Genomic DNA, 21,820 nt, shown 5'->3' on the forward strand with positions numbered 1-21,820 from the left:
TGCTGTCTTTTTATCATGGTTACCATTTGCCTAACTTTAAACAGCAAAAATTTACTGAGCATCTGCCACATGCCAGGTACTGTTTTAGGATCTGGGGATAAGCACATGGGCCCACACTTGTGTGTCTTGGGCGGGGGGTGTGCGTGTGTGTGACAGACACTTAAGTCAGCAGTCACGTAGACTCTGTAGTAGTCAGTGCCCTGAAGAAGGTAAAATGAGCTGAGGCTTAAGAATACTGCAGGGGAGGGGTGTTGAGGAGGGTGGTGAGGGTTGGTCCGGGCTGGTCCCTGCCCAGTATTGGGCATTAAAGCTGCCAGAAGAGGAGGTGAGTCTGTGCCTCACCATCGCCATGATAGCTCTGTGCCTCAGTTCCCTCAGCTGTAAAATGGGTATCTTGGTAGCATCTGCCTTGGAGATTTGTTGTGAGTTGTGAGCTAATAGAAGCTTAAAATAGTGTCTGCTGCTCAGCAGGCAGGAAGACCTGCTAGGGAGTGAGCCTGTGAACCTGCATGGCCAAGGGCAGCCAGTGACTGGAGTGGCTGGAGCAGAACAGTAGGGGGAGGGGTGGTCCCCAGCAAGGGGCTTGGCCTTTATTTTGAGTGTTGCGGAGGGAAGTGGCACCTGTGTTTGTGTCTGGGCTCAAGCCCAGTTCTGTCCCTCGTCTTTTCCTAGCAGTGTGATCCTAAGTGAATGACTCAGCCTCATGAATCTCAGCTTCCTTGCTGGTGGGGAGGTTTCACTGAGGGGCTTGGCTGGTGGCCGGTGGGTACATGTGCCTGGACTGTAGGCACAGCCCTGCACAAGGTCAGATGTGATCCCCACCCCCTTCCTCTTGGGGAGCAGAGAGAGACAGACCAGGAGCCCTATCTCCCCACTCTAGGTGAAAGTGGCCCAGGAGCCAGCCTGAAGAGAATGGGGCAGGAGGCCACCAGGTGGAGAGAGTTGAGGTGGGAAGGGGGAGCTCAGAGACAGGGGGCTTAGCTGGGGTGCTAGCCTACTTGGGGTCATCTGGGGTCTGCTGTGTCTCTGGGTCAGTCCTGCTCTTGGCCAGGCTGAGGGACAGGCCTGCTTTGCATTCCTGGGCTGGAATGTTCTCCCTTCCCCCTCCTGGTCTGCTGCAGCCCTCTCTGGGTCAGAAGCAGCTGGAGGTCATGATTAGCACAGGCTGTGGAGCCTTATCTTGACTTGACCTTGTGACCTCGGCCAAGTGACCCTAGTTCTCCCTAGTTTCCTCTTAGAGGAGAGCAGTTTTTTTTCTTTTTCTGTTTCTTTTGGCTGCACCTGAGGCATGCAGAAGTTACCCCCTCAGCAGTAGTGACAGCACTAGATCCTTAACCTGCTGAGCCACAAGAGATCTAGAGAGTGGTTTTGGGGTTTGGTCTTAGCCCTACCACACAGCAGGTAAAAAACATGGTATAAGGTATTGGTCTCCTGAAGCTGCTGTGTGGTCTGAAAGAGATGTGTTCCAGGTGGGGGTGAGCATGAAAGCCCCAGACAGGTACAGGGAGAGCCGGAGGGCTAGGGAACCATGACCAAAATGCCCCCTTTAGGCGGAGCAGTTCTCCTGGGTTCCCTTACCCTGCTGCCCTCCACGTGAGTACCCCTTTTTCCAAAGTCTTTTGCTTTGTCAGTACATGTGTGTCTCCTCGGACAATCCATTTCTGAATGTTAGACAGGAGCTCACTCTGGTCGCCCTTCTGGTGACAGGAGGGGGCACAAAGAAGTGGCCTTGGAGATCCTGCCCCTCTTGGTCCCAAATGACTTATTTTGTGCATTCGACCTCCTGTTTTCTTTTTCTTTCTTTCTTTCTTTTTTTTTTTTCTGCCATTTCTTGGGCCACTCCCTTGGCATGTGGGAGGTTCCCAGGCTAGGGGTCTAATCAGAGCTGTAGCTGCCAGCCTACGCCAGAGCCACAGCAATGTGGGATCCGAGCTGCGTCTGCGACCTACACCACAGCTCAGGGCAATGCCGGATCGTTAACCCACTGAGCAAGGGCAGGGATCGAACGCGCAACCTCATGATTCCTAGTCGGATTCCTTAACCACTGTGCCACGATGGGAACTCCCCCTCCTGTTTTCTCACTTGGGAATCTTCAGGATTCAGCGTCCCAGGAAGAGTGCAGGGTGGGGCTGTTGGCATCCTTTACATCAGCCCAGAGAAGCCAGGCCACCTGCCCTGATGCTCGTTAGGCTGCACAGCTCTGACTTTAGAATCCCAGGTCCTTTACTAGGGAGTTATGCCTGTGGTGGGGGGGATCCTGAGTCCCCAACTTCTCCCATACCCACCCCTTTTGTTCCCTGAAAACCAGTCACATGAAGGGAATTGAGGCCAGACTTCACCAGGGCCTGCAGGAGTTGGATATGGCTACTCCGTGGCTCTCATGTGTCTGTTGTGGTGGCTTATTCTTTAGATCACTTACTTTGTTTTCTGATCCATACACACAGATGTCTGGGCCTTAGGTGTATTTTACACTGTATATACCCGCATAACTGCCCCCCCAAAGCCAGACCTAGAGCTTGTCCCTCAGCCTCTGGGTGGTTTTTCTTTGGTCAGGTGGGTCTGTCCCCTGACACCAGGCAGGGCATTCTTGAAAACAGGTCCAGACTGGTTGGGGGCGGGGAGTGCTCGTCTCCTCCCCACCCCCATTCCTTGCCTAGTGAAGGGAGAACCCCTTTTATTCCCTCTTTTTTTGTCTGTCTCTTTCAGGCAATTCATCACCCACAGCTTTGGTACAGCGGATCTGGGCTGTTTTCTTTAAGATTGTTTGGCGGATTTGCTCCCCCGCTAATTGTGTTCCCGTGGCTGGGGTTCTTTTTTTTTTTTTCCTGGATGTGTTACTCATGTAATGGTTTTTGTGTGTAGAAACCTGCCTGACAACACAGGAACTGGTGAGATTCTGGCGGGGTGGGCTGCAAGGACCCTGGCAGATCAGTGGGCTCTAATGAAAAAGGGATGCGCTGATGATCTCCCCCCCCCCCCGCAGGGGGCGCGTGAATAAGTAATCAAAGGCAGATTGGGAGGCCTCTTGCAGACCCGAGAGGGACATTCCAGAGAAGTTGCCACATTCTTCCCTGAGCTGGAGGGGAAGGCAAAAGGCAGGCTGGGGCTTCCAGACTTCTTCTGTGTGTTCTGGAGGCCCTCTGCAGAGCCTGGCTCTGTCTGAGCCCTCTCTGTGATCAGAGGTTGGCGTCCCTAGTGTTGGATGAGACGCTGATGGGATGCCTCACCTTGACTCCCCTGCATCCCCGCACCCTGCTTATCAGCGCTTCCAGCCCTGCCATGGGTAACGTTTGCTGACCACCAACATGTGGCAGGTAGGCGCTGTGCCCAGCACTTTACTTTCACTGACTCACCCCAGGGGGAGCCACCATCGCCACAGCTCTCTCTTGCCCCCACCCCACTTTATAGGCAAGGAAACTGAGGCACTTGGTAGTGGGCAGCAGTGGGATGCCAACCAAGGTTTGGCCCTGACGCCTCCACTCCGCCCTGCTGCCTCCCCTGGGGAGTTGATGCTGCAAAGATGTAGCACCTGGCCCTTCTGGTCTGTGTCCTGTGTTGGGACAGTGGCCCTGGTGGATTCTTCTGGAGCCCAAAGCCAGTCTTTCCTCATTCCTGCCTTGGTGCTGATTCCTCTGTGGTGTCAGACAGACCCTGTTCCCTCTCGCCTGGGCCACATCTGGAGTCACATCTGGTGAGGCAGCCATGGGCCCAGCGGGAAGGGGCCCCCCTAATTCAAACATTCTGTTCTTGGAGCCCAGAGGCAGGGCTCTCAGAGCCCCAGGGGCCTGGTGGAGCCCTTCCGGCAGCAGTGTAGCCCCCAGGTCATCCTGTTTCACCTGGGGCGTTGGTGGGGGTGGGGGGGCAGTGGTCAAACTTTTCTTCCAAGATGGGCCCTCTGCAGGGACTGCAGGTGGGCCTCAGCCCCCCGGCCCCCCCCGCTTGTTTCGTCCATCCCTCCTCCACCAAGGCTGCTTCTGCCCCGTCCTCTGGCCTCTTCCGATTTGGCCTCCCTGGAGCCACCCTGGGCTGAGCGTTAGGGCCTCTGAGCTGCCCAGAGGAGGAACAATTCGCCTTCCCCAGATGCTCACTGGCTCAGCTTCCTTCGCTGAGTGTTCTCTCCTCAGAGCCAGAGTTTGGAGCGGACCCACCACTCTGAGGGTGGGACCCCTGCACAACCTGGGGTCCTTCTGCTGTTCCTTGAGACCTCCCTTGCTGCTTCAGTCTTCACAGAGCACTTGCCGGCCCAGCTCCTGCTGTCACTGGTGGTGGTGGACACCATCAGTGACCCCTGCCAGCCATGGTCAACCAGCCAGGCCTGGCTAATTCTGGGTTCAGAGCCCACATCCTTCCCAGGGCCCCGAGCGTGGTCCCCACAGCCTCCCAGCCCTGACTCTTCTGCCAGAGGCTGGGCTGGACTTCTGCTCTCTTTCTTGAGTCCACACCGAGCATGTCGGTTCTTTGTGCCTCGGTTCCCCCTCTTGAAAACGAGTTAAGTGGTTTGGGAGCACTGCATTAGGTACTTGCCTGGTACCACACACAGCAGCAGTTTCAAAGTCACAGCCCCAGAGGAAAGGCCGAGTGGAGGAGGCTGGCAGCCCAGTGCATAGAGCTGGTTTTGCTGCCCCTCCCACAACCCCCCCAATAATTATCTGCTAAGCCCCCTGCTTTTAGGGGCCATGGAACCCAGCGCACATCTGCTGTTTCCTTTGTAGCTCACAAAGCCCCGGGCTGTGGGCTGATTAGCATGGATGGGGGAGATATTTGCATGTAATGGCTCCTGCCCAGTTGGAGTCCCTAGTATTCTTTTCAGAAAAGCCAAGCCCTTTCTTTGTCTGGGCCTTCTTCTCTTGGGGTTTCCCCTCTGTGCACACCCCATAATTAGACTTATCCTCGGGCCCCTCCTGACCAGGCCTGCAGGACCCGAAGTCTCCAACCCCTGAAGGCAGAGATGACCCCCCCCATGGACCAGCCCTTTGAGAGGAGTCCCTGCTAATGCCCCATCCTGAAGCCAGACCCTCTGAGGCCAGTGCTAACTTAGGAGGCTTGGGGGGTCTCTAACATGGGGCCTCTTCTCCAGCCTCCGTCAGCCCTGGGGGATGGGGGTGACAAGGAGGGGACCAGCAGAGGTGGCTACTGTTGTTACTGTGGAATATTTTCAAAGGCATGAAGGATAATGTGCCATTCAGATGAGGGGTTAGAGATAGTTTTTGTGGTCCCTGTGGACAGATGCTGTGTTGCGGCAACAATAATACGACAAACCGAGAGCTTCCACCACCCACCCCCAGTAAATATTGCCTTTAGAACAAAGGGCTTCTCTTGTCTTCTCCCAGGGAGGTAATGTGTTCAGCCAACTCAGGGGACCATTTTGACATGGCTTAATGACCCAACCTGGAACCTGTGAAACCTAGTAAATACCTTCCTAAGCACGGTATGGAGCTAGTGCCTTGGCCTCAGCTGTGTCTCAGAGGCTTGCACCAAGCCTGGTCTGTGTACCTACTTGGGCTGGTCCAGTGGCCAGATCCCTGTTCTCAGTCCAGCACGGCCTTGTGTTCAGAATTCTCTCTGGGATCTCTTCTCGCCAATCATTGCCACTGCCTGGAGCGCCTTGGGAGTATGGGGCCCCCAAGACGGATGTTTTGTGCTCAAAGCACCTGCTATGTGCTTGTGGGTCTTGGGTTGGGCGCGGGATATGTTCATTTTTAGGTCAGTACTGGATGATGCATTATTTTTTATTTTTTGAGGCTTGCTGGGATGGGGGTCCGGGTAGCAGACCCCAGATTCAAAGCGGGGTCTAAGTGACTTCGAAGCCGGAGGTCTGGAATCTGCACTGGCCGTGTAGCCTCCCTAGCAGGGGGAGAGGAACTGCCATGGACTTGAAGAAAGCCAAGTCTCTAGGGGCCCTGGGCACCCTGGCCTGGCCTGCCTGCTGCCTCTCCTCCATCACACCCACCTAAGAAGGGGGGTGGGTTGGGTGCAGGCCTGCAATGGGAGAGACAGTCACCAGCTGAGAGGCCGGTGTCCTTCATCTTCCAACCCTAGTAGGACACATGGGTCATGGGGACCTGAGGCTGCAGGGGTGGGGGTGGGGGGCTCAGGACCTATTCCTACTACCCTCTCCTGACAGCAGGATCTGGGAGAGGCACCTAGGCAGACCTGCTCACTTCAGAGAGGACCCTGACAACTTGTGTGGATGCCAGGCCTCCCCTTGGCACCGTCATGATTACCTTTTGTCTACTTATCTTTCAGGAACAGGGTAGAAATTCAAACGGCTCAGGAGGGTGTAACATGAAAAGTCCATCTCTTCCTCCCTCCCGATCTGTCCTGGTCGTCTTCTAGTGTGACTTTCCTGCGTGTGTTTTCAGGCACACACTGGCTTGCATGTGTAAATCTCCCCAGGAACCCTCTGTTCTGGAGGTTCTGTGGGTTTAAACAATGGCAGGTGGGGGGTGCCTATTGAAAAGTACACCTCCCTTTCAGAGGCAGCCTCTGAAGTCATTTTGTGGGGTTTCTTTCCAAACAAGCCCCAGGCATACAGTGTGCCTGCCCCCCACTTCTCATTTTTACACCTGTGATGTGTGTATTTTACACTGTCCCTAGTAGTGTGGCTTGGTCTTTTTTTTTTTTTTTTTTTTTTGTCTTTTTTGTCTTTTTGTCTGTTGTTGTTGTTGTTGCTGTTGTTGCCATTTCTTGGGCCGCTCCCACGGCATATGGAGGTTCCCAGGCTAGGGGTCTAATCGGAACTGTAGCTGCCAGCCTACGCCAGAGCCACAGCAACCCAGGATCCGAGCCGTGTCTGCAACCTACACCACAGCTCACGGCAACGCCGGATCATTAGCCCACTGAGCAAGGGCAGGGATCGAACCCGCAACCTCATGGTTCCTATTCGGATTCGTTAACCACTGCGCCATGACGAGAACTCCGGCTTGGTCATCTTAACATGGCAGTGTCTGCGGACTGGAATCTATGTCTTTTCATTGGCTGTACCTTCCTTCACTCATTCGGTGGATCTTGGGTTTTCTGCTGCTTCGAGCAGCCCTGTATCTAGGTGAATCTTTGCAGACATTGAGAGGAAGGCCTGTGGGATAAGGCCTCTCAGAAATCTTTGACAGGGTGCCCTGGGAAGAGATGTCCAGACAAGGGCTGCCCCAGGGGACCCTGGGGCTTCTGGGTGCTTGGGGGAGGGGCTGGGATTCACCCAGACCAGGGCCAGGCCAGAGGATCCCAGGGTGACCTCATGGTCCTCAAATACCCTGGGGCTGGGCCGGGTGGCAGCAGCTGCCTGGAGCATCTCCGAGGACAGCACTGGAGGAGCCAGCTTAGGTGGCTGGCCAGAGAGGGAGGCCAGGCCCAGTTAGAATTCCCAGGACGGGATTCTCTTCCAAGACCATGACAATGGCTGTCTGATGATTAAGTACTTAGTACACTTACTACTACCTGCATGATCTCAGGGGGCCCTTACAGTAGGGGGCTTGTATCCTCCTTTATCTCCATTTCACAGATGGAACACCTGAGGGTGGGGGCGAAGGCAAGTAGTGGGGACATCCCTCAGGCCCTCCATGTGGGCTGTGTACCTCTTACCCCACGGGCTATGCCATGATCACCATTTGACAGATGAGAAAACCGAGGCCCACTGTCACATCTGGAGAGCTGCACGTTTGGCCCTGACCTCAGGTCTTGCTTTTTTTTTCCATTTTTAAAAAGAAATTTTTATTTTTTGCTTTTTAGGGCTGCACCTGCAGCACATCGAAGTTCCAGGCTAGGGGCTGAATTGGAGCTGCAGCTGCCGGCCTACACCACAGCCACAGCAACACCAGATCCAAGCCAAATTGTGACCCTACACCACAGCTCATGGCAACGCTGGATCCTTAGCCCACTGATCAAAGCCAGGGAATGAACCTACATTCTCATGGATGCTAGTTGGGCTCATTACTGTTGAGCCACGACAGGAGCTCTTGTGCTTTTATTTTTATTTTTATTTTTTGGCCATCCCATGGCATATGGAGTTTCTGGGCCAGGGATCAGATCGGAGCCTCTGTTGTGACCTCCACTGCTGCGGCAATGCTGGATCCTTAACCCACCGTGCTGGGTTGGAGACCGAACCTGTATCCCAGTGCTCCTGAGACACTACCTATCCCATTGTATCACAGAGGGGACTCCCCCCCAGGTCTTCTTTGATGCCATCGTTTTAACCACTGCCCTCCTGGCCTTCCTTCTGAAGGAGCCCAGGGTGGTCTTCCCTGTCCTAGACACCAGGGTTCCACACCACCAGGGACAGAGGGAAGTTTTCGAAGCCCACAGTTGGGGAACATGGTCACTGCCACCAGGGCTGGGGCCTGGTGCTTCTGAGAGACAGGAGGCCCCTCAAGGAAGGCAAACCCTGTATCCCCTGGAGCCTGGCTTGGCTTAGATGTCACTGCCTCCCCTAGGCAGCCCATAGTCCCTGTTGTACTGGACATCACATCTTAGCTCCCTTGCTCTGCCTTCTCACTGGTGCCATCTGCCTCCCCGTGGTGCCTGGGGTGCAGGATGTCTGGGCCTGGCCGGCCTGTTCACTGCTGTGCTCTCGTCCCCTGCGCTTGGTGTGGCTTGAGCTGCGGGCTGAGGAGAGCAGCTGGATTTCTTCATGCCGCGTCCTCCTCTTCACCTAACTCTCCTCTCCTGTGGAATATTTTCCTCTGGAAGGTGAACAGCCTGTGTTTTATTTGGCCGTAGGAGGCTGTTGAATAAAAGACCTCACATTGGGACAAGCGTTCTCCCCCACCCCCAAGTCTGCCAAGATAAATAGCTTTAATTATTCCTCATTTGTGGCTGTAGTAGTTTTCCTGTTAGAGAGGCAAAGACTTGAAACGTGGCCCTTTTTTGTGTTGGGTTTTGGTTTTTGTTTTGTTTTCCCCTCTGAGCTGGTGGCTGCTTTTCCGTCTTGCCCTCCATAGTTTCCCTCATCTTACACGAGAATGGAAGGTTCTAGGGAGGAGAGAATTTGTCCCTAAGCATTTATCCCTGTTCTTCTGGGGTCCCTCTGACATAGGTCTGTCCAGCCTGAAGAACTAAAGGGCCCCCTCGTTCCAGAGCAAAGGGGAAAGGGAAAGAGGACAGTACTTACCTGGGGCTGCCCAATGCCCAGCGTCCTCCAGTGGTTAAGTGACCTTCCCCAGTGCAGGCATACCCTGGGCACCTGGACCTGCACGAGGGGAAGGGGCCCAGCTTCTCTGACCCCTGGCCCTGGGGGTGCCGTGCATATCAGCATCACCAGGCGCCGAGCCAGCCGCGTGCAGAGCCCTGGGTCTGTGCAAGGCAGACATTAAACAAGGAGCCAACCTGCCACCAGGGCTTGTCCAGGAAGTGCTGGAGAAGCTTCCTGGCCCTCCTCCACCTGGACCAGTTGACAGGGAGGCAGGGGAAGAAAGGAAAGGTGCTAGGGAGGGTCTGAGGAGCCACAGGAGGCTGGAGAGAAGTCCTTTTGTCTGTGCTCTAGAGCTTAGGTCAGCGTGGGATGATGGAGGGGCGGAGTCGAGGCCATGCACATTAGTGGAAGCTTGTGAACCCCATAAGGAATGTGGACTTGTTCCAGAAGGCTCTGGGGGACCATGGACGGGTGCAGGCAGAGGAGAGACCACTTGAGGCTGCAGCTCTTTCAAGGCGCCCCTGGGTGCCGGGCCCTTGTTTAGGCCCAGGAGTGAGGGTGGGGAACAGGGCATTTCCTTCAAGCCTGGGACCAGGGAGCCCCATGCCTCGGTGTCCCCCCAGATTCTGTTGCCCTGGATCCCACAGTGCTGTGCAGGGAGCCAGCAAGGATGGTTCTGTGCTGGGCCGGGAGCAGGCAGCTGGCTTCCCAGCCTCCCTCTCCTGCCTGCCTGGCAGCTCCTTCTCTAGCCCTGGCCTTCTCCCCACAGCACATGGTCCCTCTGGCTGCAGCCCCTGGCTATGGGTGCAGCTAGACTCTGAGCCACAGGCCCAGTGGGGCCTCTCTCACTCCTCATCCTTCCTACAAATTGCCTGTCAGGCCTGGAAGTCTGCAACCTCCCCAGGCCGCAGCCAGGCTGTCCCAACATCCCCATTCTCCCTGCTGGGCCCCTGCTCCTGAGTGTGTCCCCTGCTCTCAATACCACACTGCACATTTCTGATTACCAAGTGTTGGGGGGGGGGCGGTGTTCCCACACACAAAGCATTTCTTAAGCATCAGCTGGGTGTCCTGCATTTTAGCCCAGTTTTGACACCATCTGCCTGGAGGAAGCGTCAGATCCCAAAGGTTGAGGCTGGGACCGTGAGTCCATTCATGCCATTGCCAGGCTTATAATAAGGTTTTATTGGCACAAAGCCATGCCCCTTAACGTATGGTGTGTGGCGGTGAATCACAGGCCTGAAAAGCTGAAAATATTTACTGCCTGGTCTTTCACAGATAAAGTTGGCTGCTGCTTGTTCTAGGAGGCATGGAGAAGGGGTATACACACTCTGTGCCGGAACACAGATCCTGGAGCCAGCAGGCTGGGCCATTTGCTGTGTGACCTTCAGTGAGCTACATAACCTCTCTGAGCCAGTGGGGTTATAAGGGTGCTTTGAGGGGTCCATGGAAAACACAGGAACAGAACCTGGCACCTCAGCAGTTGTAACTCGCAGTCTGACAGCCCAGCCCCTTCTGGGTCTCAGCAGGATGTGCGTGTGGGCCGAAACTTAGTATTTGTGACATGGATACTTGGGGGCCTTGCTCCGAGGGAGCAAGATGGATGGGGTGGTTTTCATACCCTCCTCCACCCCCGTGCACCCCAATTGCTGCATTCCCCTTGTAGGTAGTTGTTCCTGGCCATCTGGCCCATGGTCCCCTGGCCCCAGAGCCTGGGCAGTACTGACTTTGCCATGTGGGAGGTGGGAGGCCAGCCCAGGGCATCAGGCTGGGCCCAGGAACAGGGCGGACATGTTTGTGGTGGCCAGGGCATGGCTAACACTCCATGTGCCAAGGGCCTTTGCCTCGCGCTCCCCTGTTCAGAGCCCGTCTGCAGTGAGCCTCTGACAAGCAGCCGGCCCAGGCGGCAGGCCTACCCATCCATTGCTATCGGGGAGGGAAACACAGCTCTGCCTGACCTGGGTGGGCTGAAACCCAGCATAGTCCCCAGGCCCGCAGCCCCCTTTGTGGTCATCCCCAGTTAGATTGTCAGGGCAGCCTGCTAGCCCATCTCCCGCTCCCTGTCCCCTATCTCTCTGGGCTGCATGCAGGCAGCCCCTGAGTACGCCAGCCGATGTGACAAGGGTGGTACTTTCTGGGTTGGTTTCTGGAGGCAGGACAGAGATGGGTTCTGCCTCTTTACTGGTGCACCCACTGAAGAGCTAAATAAAGGCGGGGAGGGGGAATGGTGCCAGCCTTCCAGTCTGCCAGGAGGTTTCCTGATAGATGGGGCTGTGCCACTGCTGGGTCCAGGCCCTGTGGGCTCCAGACCCCTTTCCTGGGGAACCAGGAGGCAGGCTGTGCTCTGCCTGGTCACAGGTGAGCCTGAGCTCCATGAATGGTGTCTACTGGCAGGGATAGGCCAGCACCACCATCTCTGTCCATTCCCTGAGGGCCTCTCCATGTGAAAGGAGGGGAGAGGGGAAGGCCTGTGTGTGTGTGTGTGTCTGTGTGTGGAGGTGCACTGCCTGCTCACTGGGGGACTGGGACTCTGAGTGTGGCCCTGGGGAGGGAAGGGCTGATGAATGCAGCTCCTCAACTGCCATTCCCAGAGCTTGGACTTTTCCTGAGGCTTTTCAGAGAGGTAGGAGCCTGGTCCAGCTTTTGTTTGTTTTTCAGATATTTACCGAGCTCTCCTGTGTGTTATAGGGACTGGGCTGTGGGTGTATAGCTGTGACATATAAAAAATGCTGGCTCCAGGAGTTCCCGTTGTGGCTCAGCGGTAATGAACCCAACTAGTATCCATGAGGATGCAGGTTCAGTCCCCGGCCTCACTCTGTGGGTTAAGGATCCAGCATTGCTGTCGCTGTGGTGTAGGTTGGCAGCTGTAGCTCTGATTCATCCCTAGCTTGGGAACTTCCATAGGCCGTGGGTGTGGCCCTAAAAAAAAAAAAAAAAAATGCTAGCTCCTTGGGCTTTGATTGTCCCGTGATGGGACAGCCCAGGTTGCCCTTAGCCCTGGCTTCCCTGGCCCAAGCCTCTGGATGCAGCCAAGCTGTGCTTGGCCCCAGGTCCTTGTGGTTGCCTGCTTGGCGCCAGGTTGCAGGGGGTGCCTAGGGCAACTGGTCAGGTTGCCAGGCTGCTTTGTAAACAGGCCCTCCCTGGTCTGCTCACCACCACGCAGGAGCAGCTGACAGATCGACTTTTATTTCCTGCCTCAGGAGTGGGCATGGGTACCACGTCAAGGCATTGGGCCCCTTGGCGGTGCTGCATAGCTGTGAGCCTGGGGCTGACCTGCCAGTCCTTCCTGTCAGAAGGATGCCTGTGTCCTGCTTCCCCTGATCCCCAGGAGGTGACATCTGGCTCCTGAGTTGTGAGGTCATCTGGCAAAAACCCTCCTCCAGGCTGTGGTCCAGGCTTAGGGCTCAGACTAAACAAGGGGAGAGCAAGGGACCCAGCCCACACCCACAGGCCCTTCATGTCCAGATTCACCCATTGGGAATGTTTTTCTTTTTGTGTGGAGATAAAAATTCAGGAGTTCTCATTGTGGCGCGGTGGTTAATGAACCTTACTGGCATCCATGAGGACGTGGGTTCGATCCCTGGCCTCACTCAGTGGGTTGAGGATCCAGCGTTGCCGTGAACTGTGGTGTAGGTCACAGACAAATCTTGGCTCCCATGTTGCTGTGGCCAGCAGCTATAGCTCCAATTTGACCCCTAGCCTGAAAGCCTCCATATGCCATGGGTGCAGCCCTAAAAAAGACAAAATACAAAAAAAAAAAAAAAAAAAAAATTCACATAACATAAAACAATTCAGTGGCATTTAGTACACTCACAGTATCAGGTTATCAGCACCTTTATTTCCAAAACATTTTCATCATCTGAAAAGGAAACTTTGTATCCATTAAGTCACCGTTCCTCATTCTCCCCTCTTCAGCCCCTGGCAACTACCTATTTGCTTTCTCTCTCTGGATTTACTGATTCTAGATATTCCATATAAATGGGATCATAAACCTGTCACCTTTTGTGTCTGGGTTCTTTCACTCAGCATAATGTTTCTGCGGCTCATCCCCATGGTAGCAGGTGTCAGGACTTCATTTCTTTTTATGGCTGAATAATATTCCATTATATGGATGACCGCATTTCATCTATACAGTCATCAGTCGATGGACATCTGAGTTGTTTCTACTTTTTGGCTGTTGTGAATGGCAACACTGAGTATTTGCATACAAGTATTCATTTGAATACCTGCTTTCAATCCTTTTGGGTATATACCAAGGAGTGGGATTGCTGAGTCAAATGGTAATTCTGCGTTTAACTTTTTGAAGAACCGCTGAACTGTTTTCCACAGAGGCTGTACCATTTTAGGTTCCCACCAGTCAGGGTATGAGGGTTTCAATTTCTCGCTAACACTTGTTATTTCCTCTTTTTCTGTTTTAAATTATAGCCATCCTGCTGGGTGTGCACTGGTATCTAATTGTGGTTTTGAGTTACCTGTCCCTAATGACTAATGATTAAAAGGTGAGGACCTTTTCACTTGCTAGCCATTTGTATGTCTTAGGGGAAACAGCTCAAGTCTTGCCTTTTGTTTGAATTGGGTTATGTTAAGAGTGTTTTATATCTTTTCGACAATAGATCCTTATCAGGTGTAGGATTTGTAAATATTTTCTCCTATTCTGTAGGTTGTCTTTTCACTTAAAAAAATTAGTTTGGCTGAGCCCATAGCATGTAGAAGTTCCAAGGCCAGGGATGGAACCTGTGCCACAGCAGCAACCCAAGCTACAGCAGTGAGAACACCAGGTCCTTAATCTGCTAGGCCACCAGGGAACTCCTCTTCATTTTTTTGATACTGTCCTTTGATAAAAAGTTTATAATTTTTTTTTCTAATTTATTTTTTATTAAAAAGTTGTATAGCAGTGGGAACTATAGTCACTTATGATGGAGCATGATAATGGGAGAAAAAAGAATGTATACATGTATGTGTGATTGGGTCACCTTGTTGTACAGTAGAAAATTGACAACACTATAAACCAGCTATAATGGAAAAAATGAAAATCATTTTAATTCTACACACACACAAAAGAATCAATTGGGACTTTCCGTTGTAGCTCAGTGGTAACAAACCTGACTAGTATCCATGAGGACTCTGCTTTGATCCCTGTCTTCATTCAGGAGTTCTGTTGTGGTGCAGCAGAAACGAATCTGACTAGTATCTGTAAGGATGTGGTTTCGATCCCTGGCCCTGCTCAGTGGGTTAAGGATCTGGCATTGCCGTGAGCTGTGGTGTAGGTTGCAGACGAAGCTTGGATCCAGTGTTGCTGTGGCTGTGGTATAGGTTAGTAGCTGCAGCTCAGATTTGACCCCTAGCCTGGGAACTTCCATATGTCATGGGTACAGCCCAAAAAAGACACCCCCCCCACAAAAAAATCAAGTGACAGAGTTCCTGCTGTGGCGAAGTGGGTTAATGATCCAGCTCGTCTCTGTGAAAGCACGGGTTAGAATCCCCAGTCTAGTGTAGTGGATTAAAGCATCCAACGTTGCTGCACCTGTGGTGTAGGTCACAGCTCCAGCTTGAATTTGAACCGCAGCCCAGGAACATCCATAGGCTACTGGGATGGCCAAACAAGGACCAAAAAGAACCAATTGACTGTAAATGTAGGGTTTATTCTGGACTCCAGTTCTGTTGATCTATATGTCTCTCCGTTTGCCAGTACTATTCTGCTTTGGTTACTGTATCTTTGAAATAAGTTTTGAAATCGGGCATTTGAGTCTTCCAATTTTGTTCTTTTTCAAGATTATTTTGGTTATTATGGGGCAATTGGAAACACTTTGCCATATTTGTCCTCTTGCTTTTCTCTATAACTGTATTTTGTTGCTTACTTGACGAGGCAGTCAAATGCAAGTTGTAGACATCACAGGAATTTACTTCCAGACGTATCTTTTATTTTTTTATTTTTTTTTTGTCTTTTTGTCTTTTGTCTGTTGTTGTTGTTGCTATTTCTTGGGCCGCTCCCACGGCATATGGAGATTCCCAGGCTAGGGGTTGAATCGGAGCTGTAGCCACCGGCCTATGCCAGAGCCACAGCAACGCGGGATCCGAGCCGCGTCTGCAACCTACACCACAGCTCAGGCAACGCCGGATCGTTAACCCACTGAGCAAGGGCAGGGACCGAACCCGCAACCTCATGGTTCCTAGTCGGATTCGTTAACCACTGCGCCACGACAGGAACTCCCCAGACGTATCTTTTAATGATAAGGGCATTCTACAGAATAATGCTCTTGTCACATCTAGATCATTTAAAATTATGGCTCCTGCGGTCCACACACTTCCCCAGTTGTCCTTTATAGCTGGACCACACCTCGTATTTGATCATCAAGGCTCTTTAGTCTCCTTTACTCTGGAATAGTTTCCAGCAATTTAGGTTTTTCCTGAGGCAACCAGGGAGGCTGTCTTGGACTGCCCCTGATCTGGTACAGTTGTCCCCTTCTAATGGGACCAGGGTGTCCATCCCACTGTCCGACATCCAGGCCACAGTGTTGGGTTGGTCTGTCTCCTGGTGATGTTGGCCAAGGTGGGGCGCCCTGTGCTGGTTGAGAGAATGCAGTAACAATAGTGGTGGCGGGCTCGGGGATGCAGTGCTTCTCTCCATATGTGTGTGGTGGGCCCTTCGCCTGTCCCACCATTAGTTCTGCTTGACAGATGAGAAAACTGAGGGCTCTGCCCTGCCCTCATGATACTGAGTAGCACAGGTGGGGCATGAACACAGGCTGTCCAGCTTCAGTGGCCACACACAATACATGCAAGAAGGAAAGGGCTCAGCTGGAGGAAGCAGAATGGAGATTCCTTTCTTGAGCCACACCCAACCATCTACTGTCTCATTCACACATGTGTGCACACACGTATATAAGCACATACTGTGCACTCATGGCCACTTCTTCTCTCTGGATCATCAGCCTGACCAACCCTGGTGACCATCCAGGCCTCGGGTGAGTGGTCTCCAGGTGCTGAGAGGGCAAAGTGAGGAAGAGAAATCAAATGTCTCCTGTCCCAGAGGGAAAATCTGAGTGAGGAGGAGATGCAGGAAAACTGGGGGAGGCATCCACTGACAAAGGTGCAGAGTGTATACCTCTGGTCTGATGTGACCGCCGCTCATGACTGCTGTCCCTTGGTCCCTTCAGCAGTTTGAAATCATCTTTCTATACTAAGACATTGCCTTTCTGCTTTTATTTTCAAATTTCAAAGATTACTTTTGAAAGGAGTTCCCTGGTGGTGCAGTGGATTAAGGATCTGGCACTGTCGCTGCTGTGGCTCGGATCACTGCTATGGCACATGTTCATTCCTTGGCCCATGAATTTCCGCATGCTTTAGGCCAGACCAAAACAAAATAAAACCTTGAAAAAAAGTAAAAATTGTGGGGAAAAAAAGATTACTTTTGAAATCCACTGGGGTTTCTTTTTCTTTTCTTTTTTCTTTCTTTTTTTTTTTTTTTTGGCTGCACCTGCAGTATGTGGAAGTTCCTGGGCCAGGGATCGAACTTGCACCACAGCAGTGACAACGCCAGATCCTTAGCCTATATGGCACCAGAGAACTCCATCCACCAGGATTTGTTTCTCACCCTCCACCCAGCCCTGCTCAGCTCTGAAGACTGATGATACCCCCATGTGTCACAAAAGGGCCAGTGACTGAAGGCCTGACTCCTTCAGCTGGGCCTGGGGTGCCCTGCTGGGTTCCTGTGAACCCTCAGTCCCCACCAGACTTGCCCTTTTCTCATGTGTCTTCCTACCTCACTGCCCACTGAGCAGCATGGGGTCTGGTACCAGGAGGTGCTGGTGAGGGGTCATCCTGGCAGAGGTGTCCCCTGGACCTCACAGTGCTGGGCAACTGCCCTCCCCGCCCCAGTCCTGGTCGCCCTGCGGACAGCTGTCCTCTCCCACTGGACAGGCTGTGTACCTCCCCCCACAGATGTGATTGGCCATCACCTTGTCCTCAGCATGGGTTGGGCAGGCATGGTACGGGGCAGTGCTTCTGCGGGGTATGGCACTCTGGAAGCATCTAGGAAGTTGTGAGGAGGGACGGGGAGTTTGGCGGGACAGGACTTGAACAAAGGCAGCCAGTGGGGAGCCTGACCAGGCTGGCCAGGACCTGTCGGCTCACAGCTTCCTTCCTGCTCCTGCAGATGAAGACGTCTGTGTGTTCAAGTGCTCAGTGTCCCGGGAGACAGAGTGTAGCCGTGTGGGCAAGCAGTCCTTCATCATCACCCTCGGCTGCAACAGCGTCCTCATCCAGTTTGCCACACCCAGCGGTACGTGTCCTACCTGTCCCAGCAGCACAAGGAGTGCCCAGAGTGGGGGTGTGGAGGGGGGTTGGAGCCTGGTTAAATCCTGACCCAGGAAATGCCCCACGGACATCAGAAATCATATTCCGTGAAGAAATAAGTCCATGATAGGAATATGTTCTTGCTGTGTGGACACTGCCCCAGACCCTGCCAGCCCTTCTGGGACCTCCCGGGCTTGGCTTATATATCCCCTCCTCTGAGAGGCCTGGCCTGACCTTCCAGCTGAGGCCCAGCCCTCCCACAGCAGTGGAGGGGACAGGATGAGGTCTCCAGGTTGGTGGAGGCTTTGTTCGGAGCATGGAGGAAACACTGAAGGAGCTAAGCAGATGCAGCTGGGGGACACATGAGGCTCCTGAGCGGGGCTTGGGAAGCCACAGGGAGGAGCTGCCAGTGGTTCAGGGCAGGCGCGCGCGCGCGCGCGTGCGTGTGTGCGTGTGTGTGTGTGTGTGTGTGTGTGTGTGTGTCCAGGCCAACTGCAGAGCCAAAGAGAGACTGCCTGCCCCCAGCTCCCCCAGAGCTCTCTTACCTGTCCCAGCACCCCGACGGAGGGAGGCTACTCCCATAGCCCAGACACTCAGGACTGCTCGCCCTGGTGTGGCCTCGCTGCAGAGCTGGGAGAAAGCAGCCAGTTGACTGACTGCCTCCCACCAGAAGCATTCTTACGCTCTAAGCTCCGGTTCTTTCTTCTTTTTTTTTAAATGGCCGCACCTGAGACATAGGGAAGTTCCTAGGCCAGGGAGCAAATCTGCAGCTGTGACTTATGCTACAGCTGTGGCTGCGCCAGATCCTTAACCCACTGTACCAGGCCGAGATCAAACCTGTGCCTCACCAGTGACCTGAGCTGCTGCAGAGACAAGGCCAGGTCCTTAACCCACTGTGCTGTGCAGGAATTCCCCAGGTTCCTTCTTTATGTACATAATTAATCCCAGTTCAATGTTTAAAAAAAGAAGTTACAGAAACACCACCAGAGTTGTCATTAAGAGTTGATGTAGATCCCTCTAGTCTTTTTCTGCTCTGTGAATGTTTATAGTCTAATTTTTTCCCCTTTCAATCCTATCCTTTTTTTTTAAGTTGTGGTCAAATTTACATAACAAAAATGTTACCATGTTATAACCCTTTTTGAGTATACATTTCTATATTCACCAGCTCCAGAATGTTTTCATCTTCCCAAACTGTACATTTTAAGATACTGCCTTTTAATTGTGTTAAAATACACAACATAAAATTTATCATCAACCATTTTTAAGTGTATGGCTTCCAAGTGTATTAAAGCAAATTCAGGAGTTCCCGCCGTGGCGCAGCAGTTGATGAATCCGACTAGGAACCATGAGGTTGTGGGTTCCATTCCTGGTCTTGCTCAGTGGGTTGACGATCCGGCGTTGCCGTGAGCTGTGGTGTAGATTGCAGACACAGCTCAGATCCCACGTTGCTGTGGCTGTGGTGTAGGCCGGCGGCTACAGCTCCGATTAGACTCCTAGCCTGGGAACCGCCATATGCCGCAGGAGCGGCCCAAGAGATGGCAAAAAGACCAAAAAAAAAACAAAAAAATATTCACATTGCTGTGCAGTTGTCACCACCATCTATCTTCAGGACTTTTTCGTCTTCCAAAACTGAAACTCTGTCCCCATTAAATACTGACTCCCCCTCCCCCTGACACCCACCACCTGTCTGTCTGCGTGATTTTGTTTTACTTTCTTTCTTGACACACAACGTGGTGGTCGTCATTCTGTGTTAATAAATTTACTTCATTTGCGTGTAGCATCTGGTCCTACAGACCCCTGGTGACTGGTTCCCTGACAGGCTTCTCTGTGTCCTCTGGGGTCCATCTGGTCCACTCTTAAGGGACATCGGGGTGGCGTCCCTATGTCCACTTGTCACCCGCAGATACTGCCATGAGCTGTGGGTGGACTTAATGGTCATTCACTGCAGTGAAGCCCAGAGGTTTGACGCCCGGGTCATCCTTTGAAGGCTTTGGCCAAGCCGCCCTTCAGCGAAGCAGTGCCGGGACCCACCCCCACCAGCACTCCTCTGTGTGCATGACCCTGCCCTCTCCTCTGTCAGACACCAAGTGGCAGATCTGGCTTCTCCTCTTCCTTAAGCTTCAACATTTTAGGGGGGAGGATTTTCGAGTCACCGGTGCTCAAGGTGGAAAAGTTAGGGTCTGCACGTAGATGGAACCCCCCACCCTCACCCCTGACATGGCCACGCATGACCTGGCTTCCCCCTTCCAGATTTCTGTTCCTTCTATAACATCCTGAAAACCTGCCGGGGCCACACCCTGGAGCGGTCCGTGTTCAGCGAGCGCACGGAGGAGTCCTCTGCTGTGCAGTATTTCCAGGTGGGTACGCACGGCCCGGGCCAAGCTGCCACCCCCGGTGGCCCCCGGAGGCTGCGCGGCACAGGGCAGTTCCGCCTGTCCTGGCTCTGCCCCTTACTCTCTTGGGCAGGCTTTCTCCACCGCTGGGCCTCAGTTTCCTCATCTGTGAAACAGATGTGAGTGCCTGCCTAGGAGGGTTGCTAGAAGGATTTGAGTGCAGGTGAAGCTCAGGTCCACAGGCATTTTGAGTAATGGTAGCACAGTTACAGTGTCCGGGACATGCAGGGCATGCCAGGCACTGGTCCAAGCGCTTTGATACGTACGGAAGCTCTTGAACCCTCCCAAAAACTCTAGGAGGTAAGTGCTATTGTTGTCCCCATTTTACAGATGAGAAAACTGAGGCTCAGAGAGGTTAAGTGACTTGCTCCAAGTCACACAGCTATTATGCAACAGAGCCAAGATGGGAAGCCAGGTCTGCCTGATGCCAAAGCCTGTGCCCCTGCCCAGGTGCCACGCTGCCTCCTGATCGCCTGTTGTCTTACAGAGAGACCCTGCAGCACCTCACCAGCCTGGCGCTCTGAGTTCTAGGGTTCTGTTCAATCTGCTCCTCTACTTCTCTGGGGCCCCCAAGATGGGGCAGGTGGCCCTTGATCCCAGAACCCCGCCTGTGTCATCTCTTGAGTTCTCCTGGGTGGCTTCCAGGTCCAGGCGTCATCCAGCTTGTGTCCTTTGGCCACGGTGAAGTGGTGGTGTTCCTCCTGGGGGCTGTCTCTAGCTTCCTACTCTGTGTCCTGGAGCCACTGGCCGCAGAGCTGAGGGGGTGCGCCTTCCCCAGGGAGATCTCGGCCGTCTCTCCGACGCGTGCCCTGTGCCATTGGCATGTCTCTGTTCCAGTTTTATGGCTACCTGTCCCAGCAGCAGAACATGATGCAGGACTACGTGCGGACGGGCACCTACCAGCGCGCCATCCTACAGAACCACACGGACTTCAAGGACAAGGTGAGTGGGCCGACACGGGTCTGCCCTGCCTCCTTCCTCCCTCTCCCTCGGGCTGCGCGCCTGCCTCGCTGCCTCCTTTTTTTTTTTTTTCCTTTGCTTGTTGATTTCATTTTTAATTTTTTGGATTACAAAAGCAAACTCTTTTTGTAGAAGCCTGGTGTGTCTAAGATGGGCATGAGGGAGTTCCCATTGTGGCACAGCAGAAACGAACCTGAGTAGTACCCATGAGGATGCGGGTTCATTACTTGGCCTCAATCAGTGGGTTAAGGATCTGGCATTGCCATGAGCTGTGGTGTGGGCTGGTAGCTGTAGCTTCAATTGGACCCCTAGCCTGGGAACCTCCAAATGCTGCAGGTGCGGCCCTAAAAAGAATAAAAAAAAAAAAGGTCCAGTGTGTGTTGGAGTTCCCACTGCGGTGCAATGGGATCAATGGCTTGGATGCTCCTGAAAGCCTGTGCTGGGGCCCGGCAGCCTGGAGAGGGTGCCCGGCCGGTCCGAGGGTGGGCAGTCCACCTTCCCCAGTGGAGCAGCTGACTGCTTTCCCAGGAAGGGGCCAAGGGTCAGCATGCAGCCACGAGACACCACCATCAGCACCTGCAGCCCACTTCTACCCTGCAGTGGCTGCAGAGGCTCTGGAACACCTCTGGGCTGCTGTGCTGGCTTCTGGGGAGGACCAGGGATCCGGAGGCCTGTGCGCCACAGCACTCGGCTGAGTAGGAGCTTTCCCTGGGGCTCCTCCAGGTGGTGGGGTGCCCTGTGGGGCCTGCGGTCAAGGCTGCTCACCTCCTGCCCACAGTGTAGGCCTGGCCATTCAGCCCTGAGTCTCAAGGGTCGTCCTGGGGTGTTTGGAGTTGTCCTTACCCAGTGAGCGCTCACTCCCACGTGCTGTGTAGACAGCCTATACCATCCCTCCTTGAATCAGGTCTGAGAGCATGTACTGGTCTTAGCATCCTAGCTGTCCTCAGAAGCCCCGTTCTCACCCCTTTGGATCCAAACCTCAGACTCCCATGTACCCAGGTGGATTTCAGAGAGCAGCCTTGGGGGCAGCTGGCCGTGTTGAGGAGAGCAG

The 21,820-nt window shown here is 53.5% G+C and overlaps 2 protein-coding genes across 12 annotated transcripts in view; one reads left to right on the plus strand and one right to left on the minus strand.

Moving 5' to 3' along the window:
- KANK2 (KN motif and ankyrin repeat domains 2) overlaps positions 1-21,820 on the minus strand; it is a 468,727-nt gene that overhangs the window by 154,752 nt on the left and 292,155 nt on the right. The gene's annotated exons all lie outside the window — the stretch shown is intronic.
- CARM1 (coactivator associated arginine methyltransferase 1) overlaps positions 1-21,820 on the plus strand; it is a 42,771-nt gene that overhangs the window by 9,062 nt on the left and 11,889 nt on the right. For 6 of the 11 annotated variants that reach the window (XM_021083822.2, XM_021083823.2, XM_085012946.1 and 3 more), the window contains exons 2-4: positions 17,277-17,402; positions 19,667-19,773; positions 20,647-20,751. In XM_021083822.2, the coding sequence (XP_020939481.1) occupies positions 17,277-17,402; positions 19,667-19,773; positions 20,647-20,751 (338 nt within the window). Of the gene's footprint in view, positions 1-1,853; positions 6,790-12,731; positions 13,621-17,276; positions 17,403-19,666; positions 19,774-20,646; positions 20,752-21,820 lie in introns of those variants that run through there. The other 5 variants (XM_085012953.1, XM_085012950.1, XM_085012952.1 and 2 more) reach the window with 2 other exon arrangements.

The sequence above is a fragment of the Sus scrofa genome, chromosome 2, assembly GCF_054392235.1.
Source record: "Sus scrofa isolate SSC_HxYL_T2T_F1_AM1 chromosome 2, Sscrofa_HxYL_maternal_Yorkshire_Landrace_v2.0, whole genome shotgun sequence".
Taxonomy (NCBI): Eukaryota; Metazoa; Chordata; class Mammalia; order Artiodactyla; family Suidae; genus Sus; species Sus scrofa.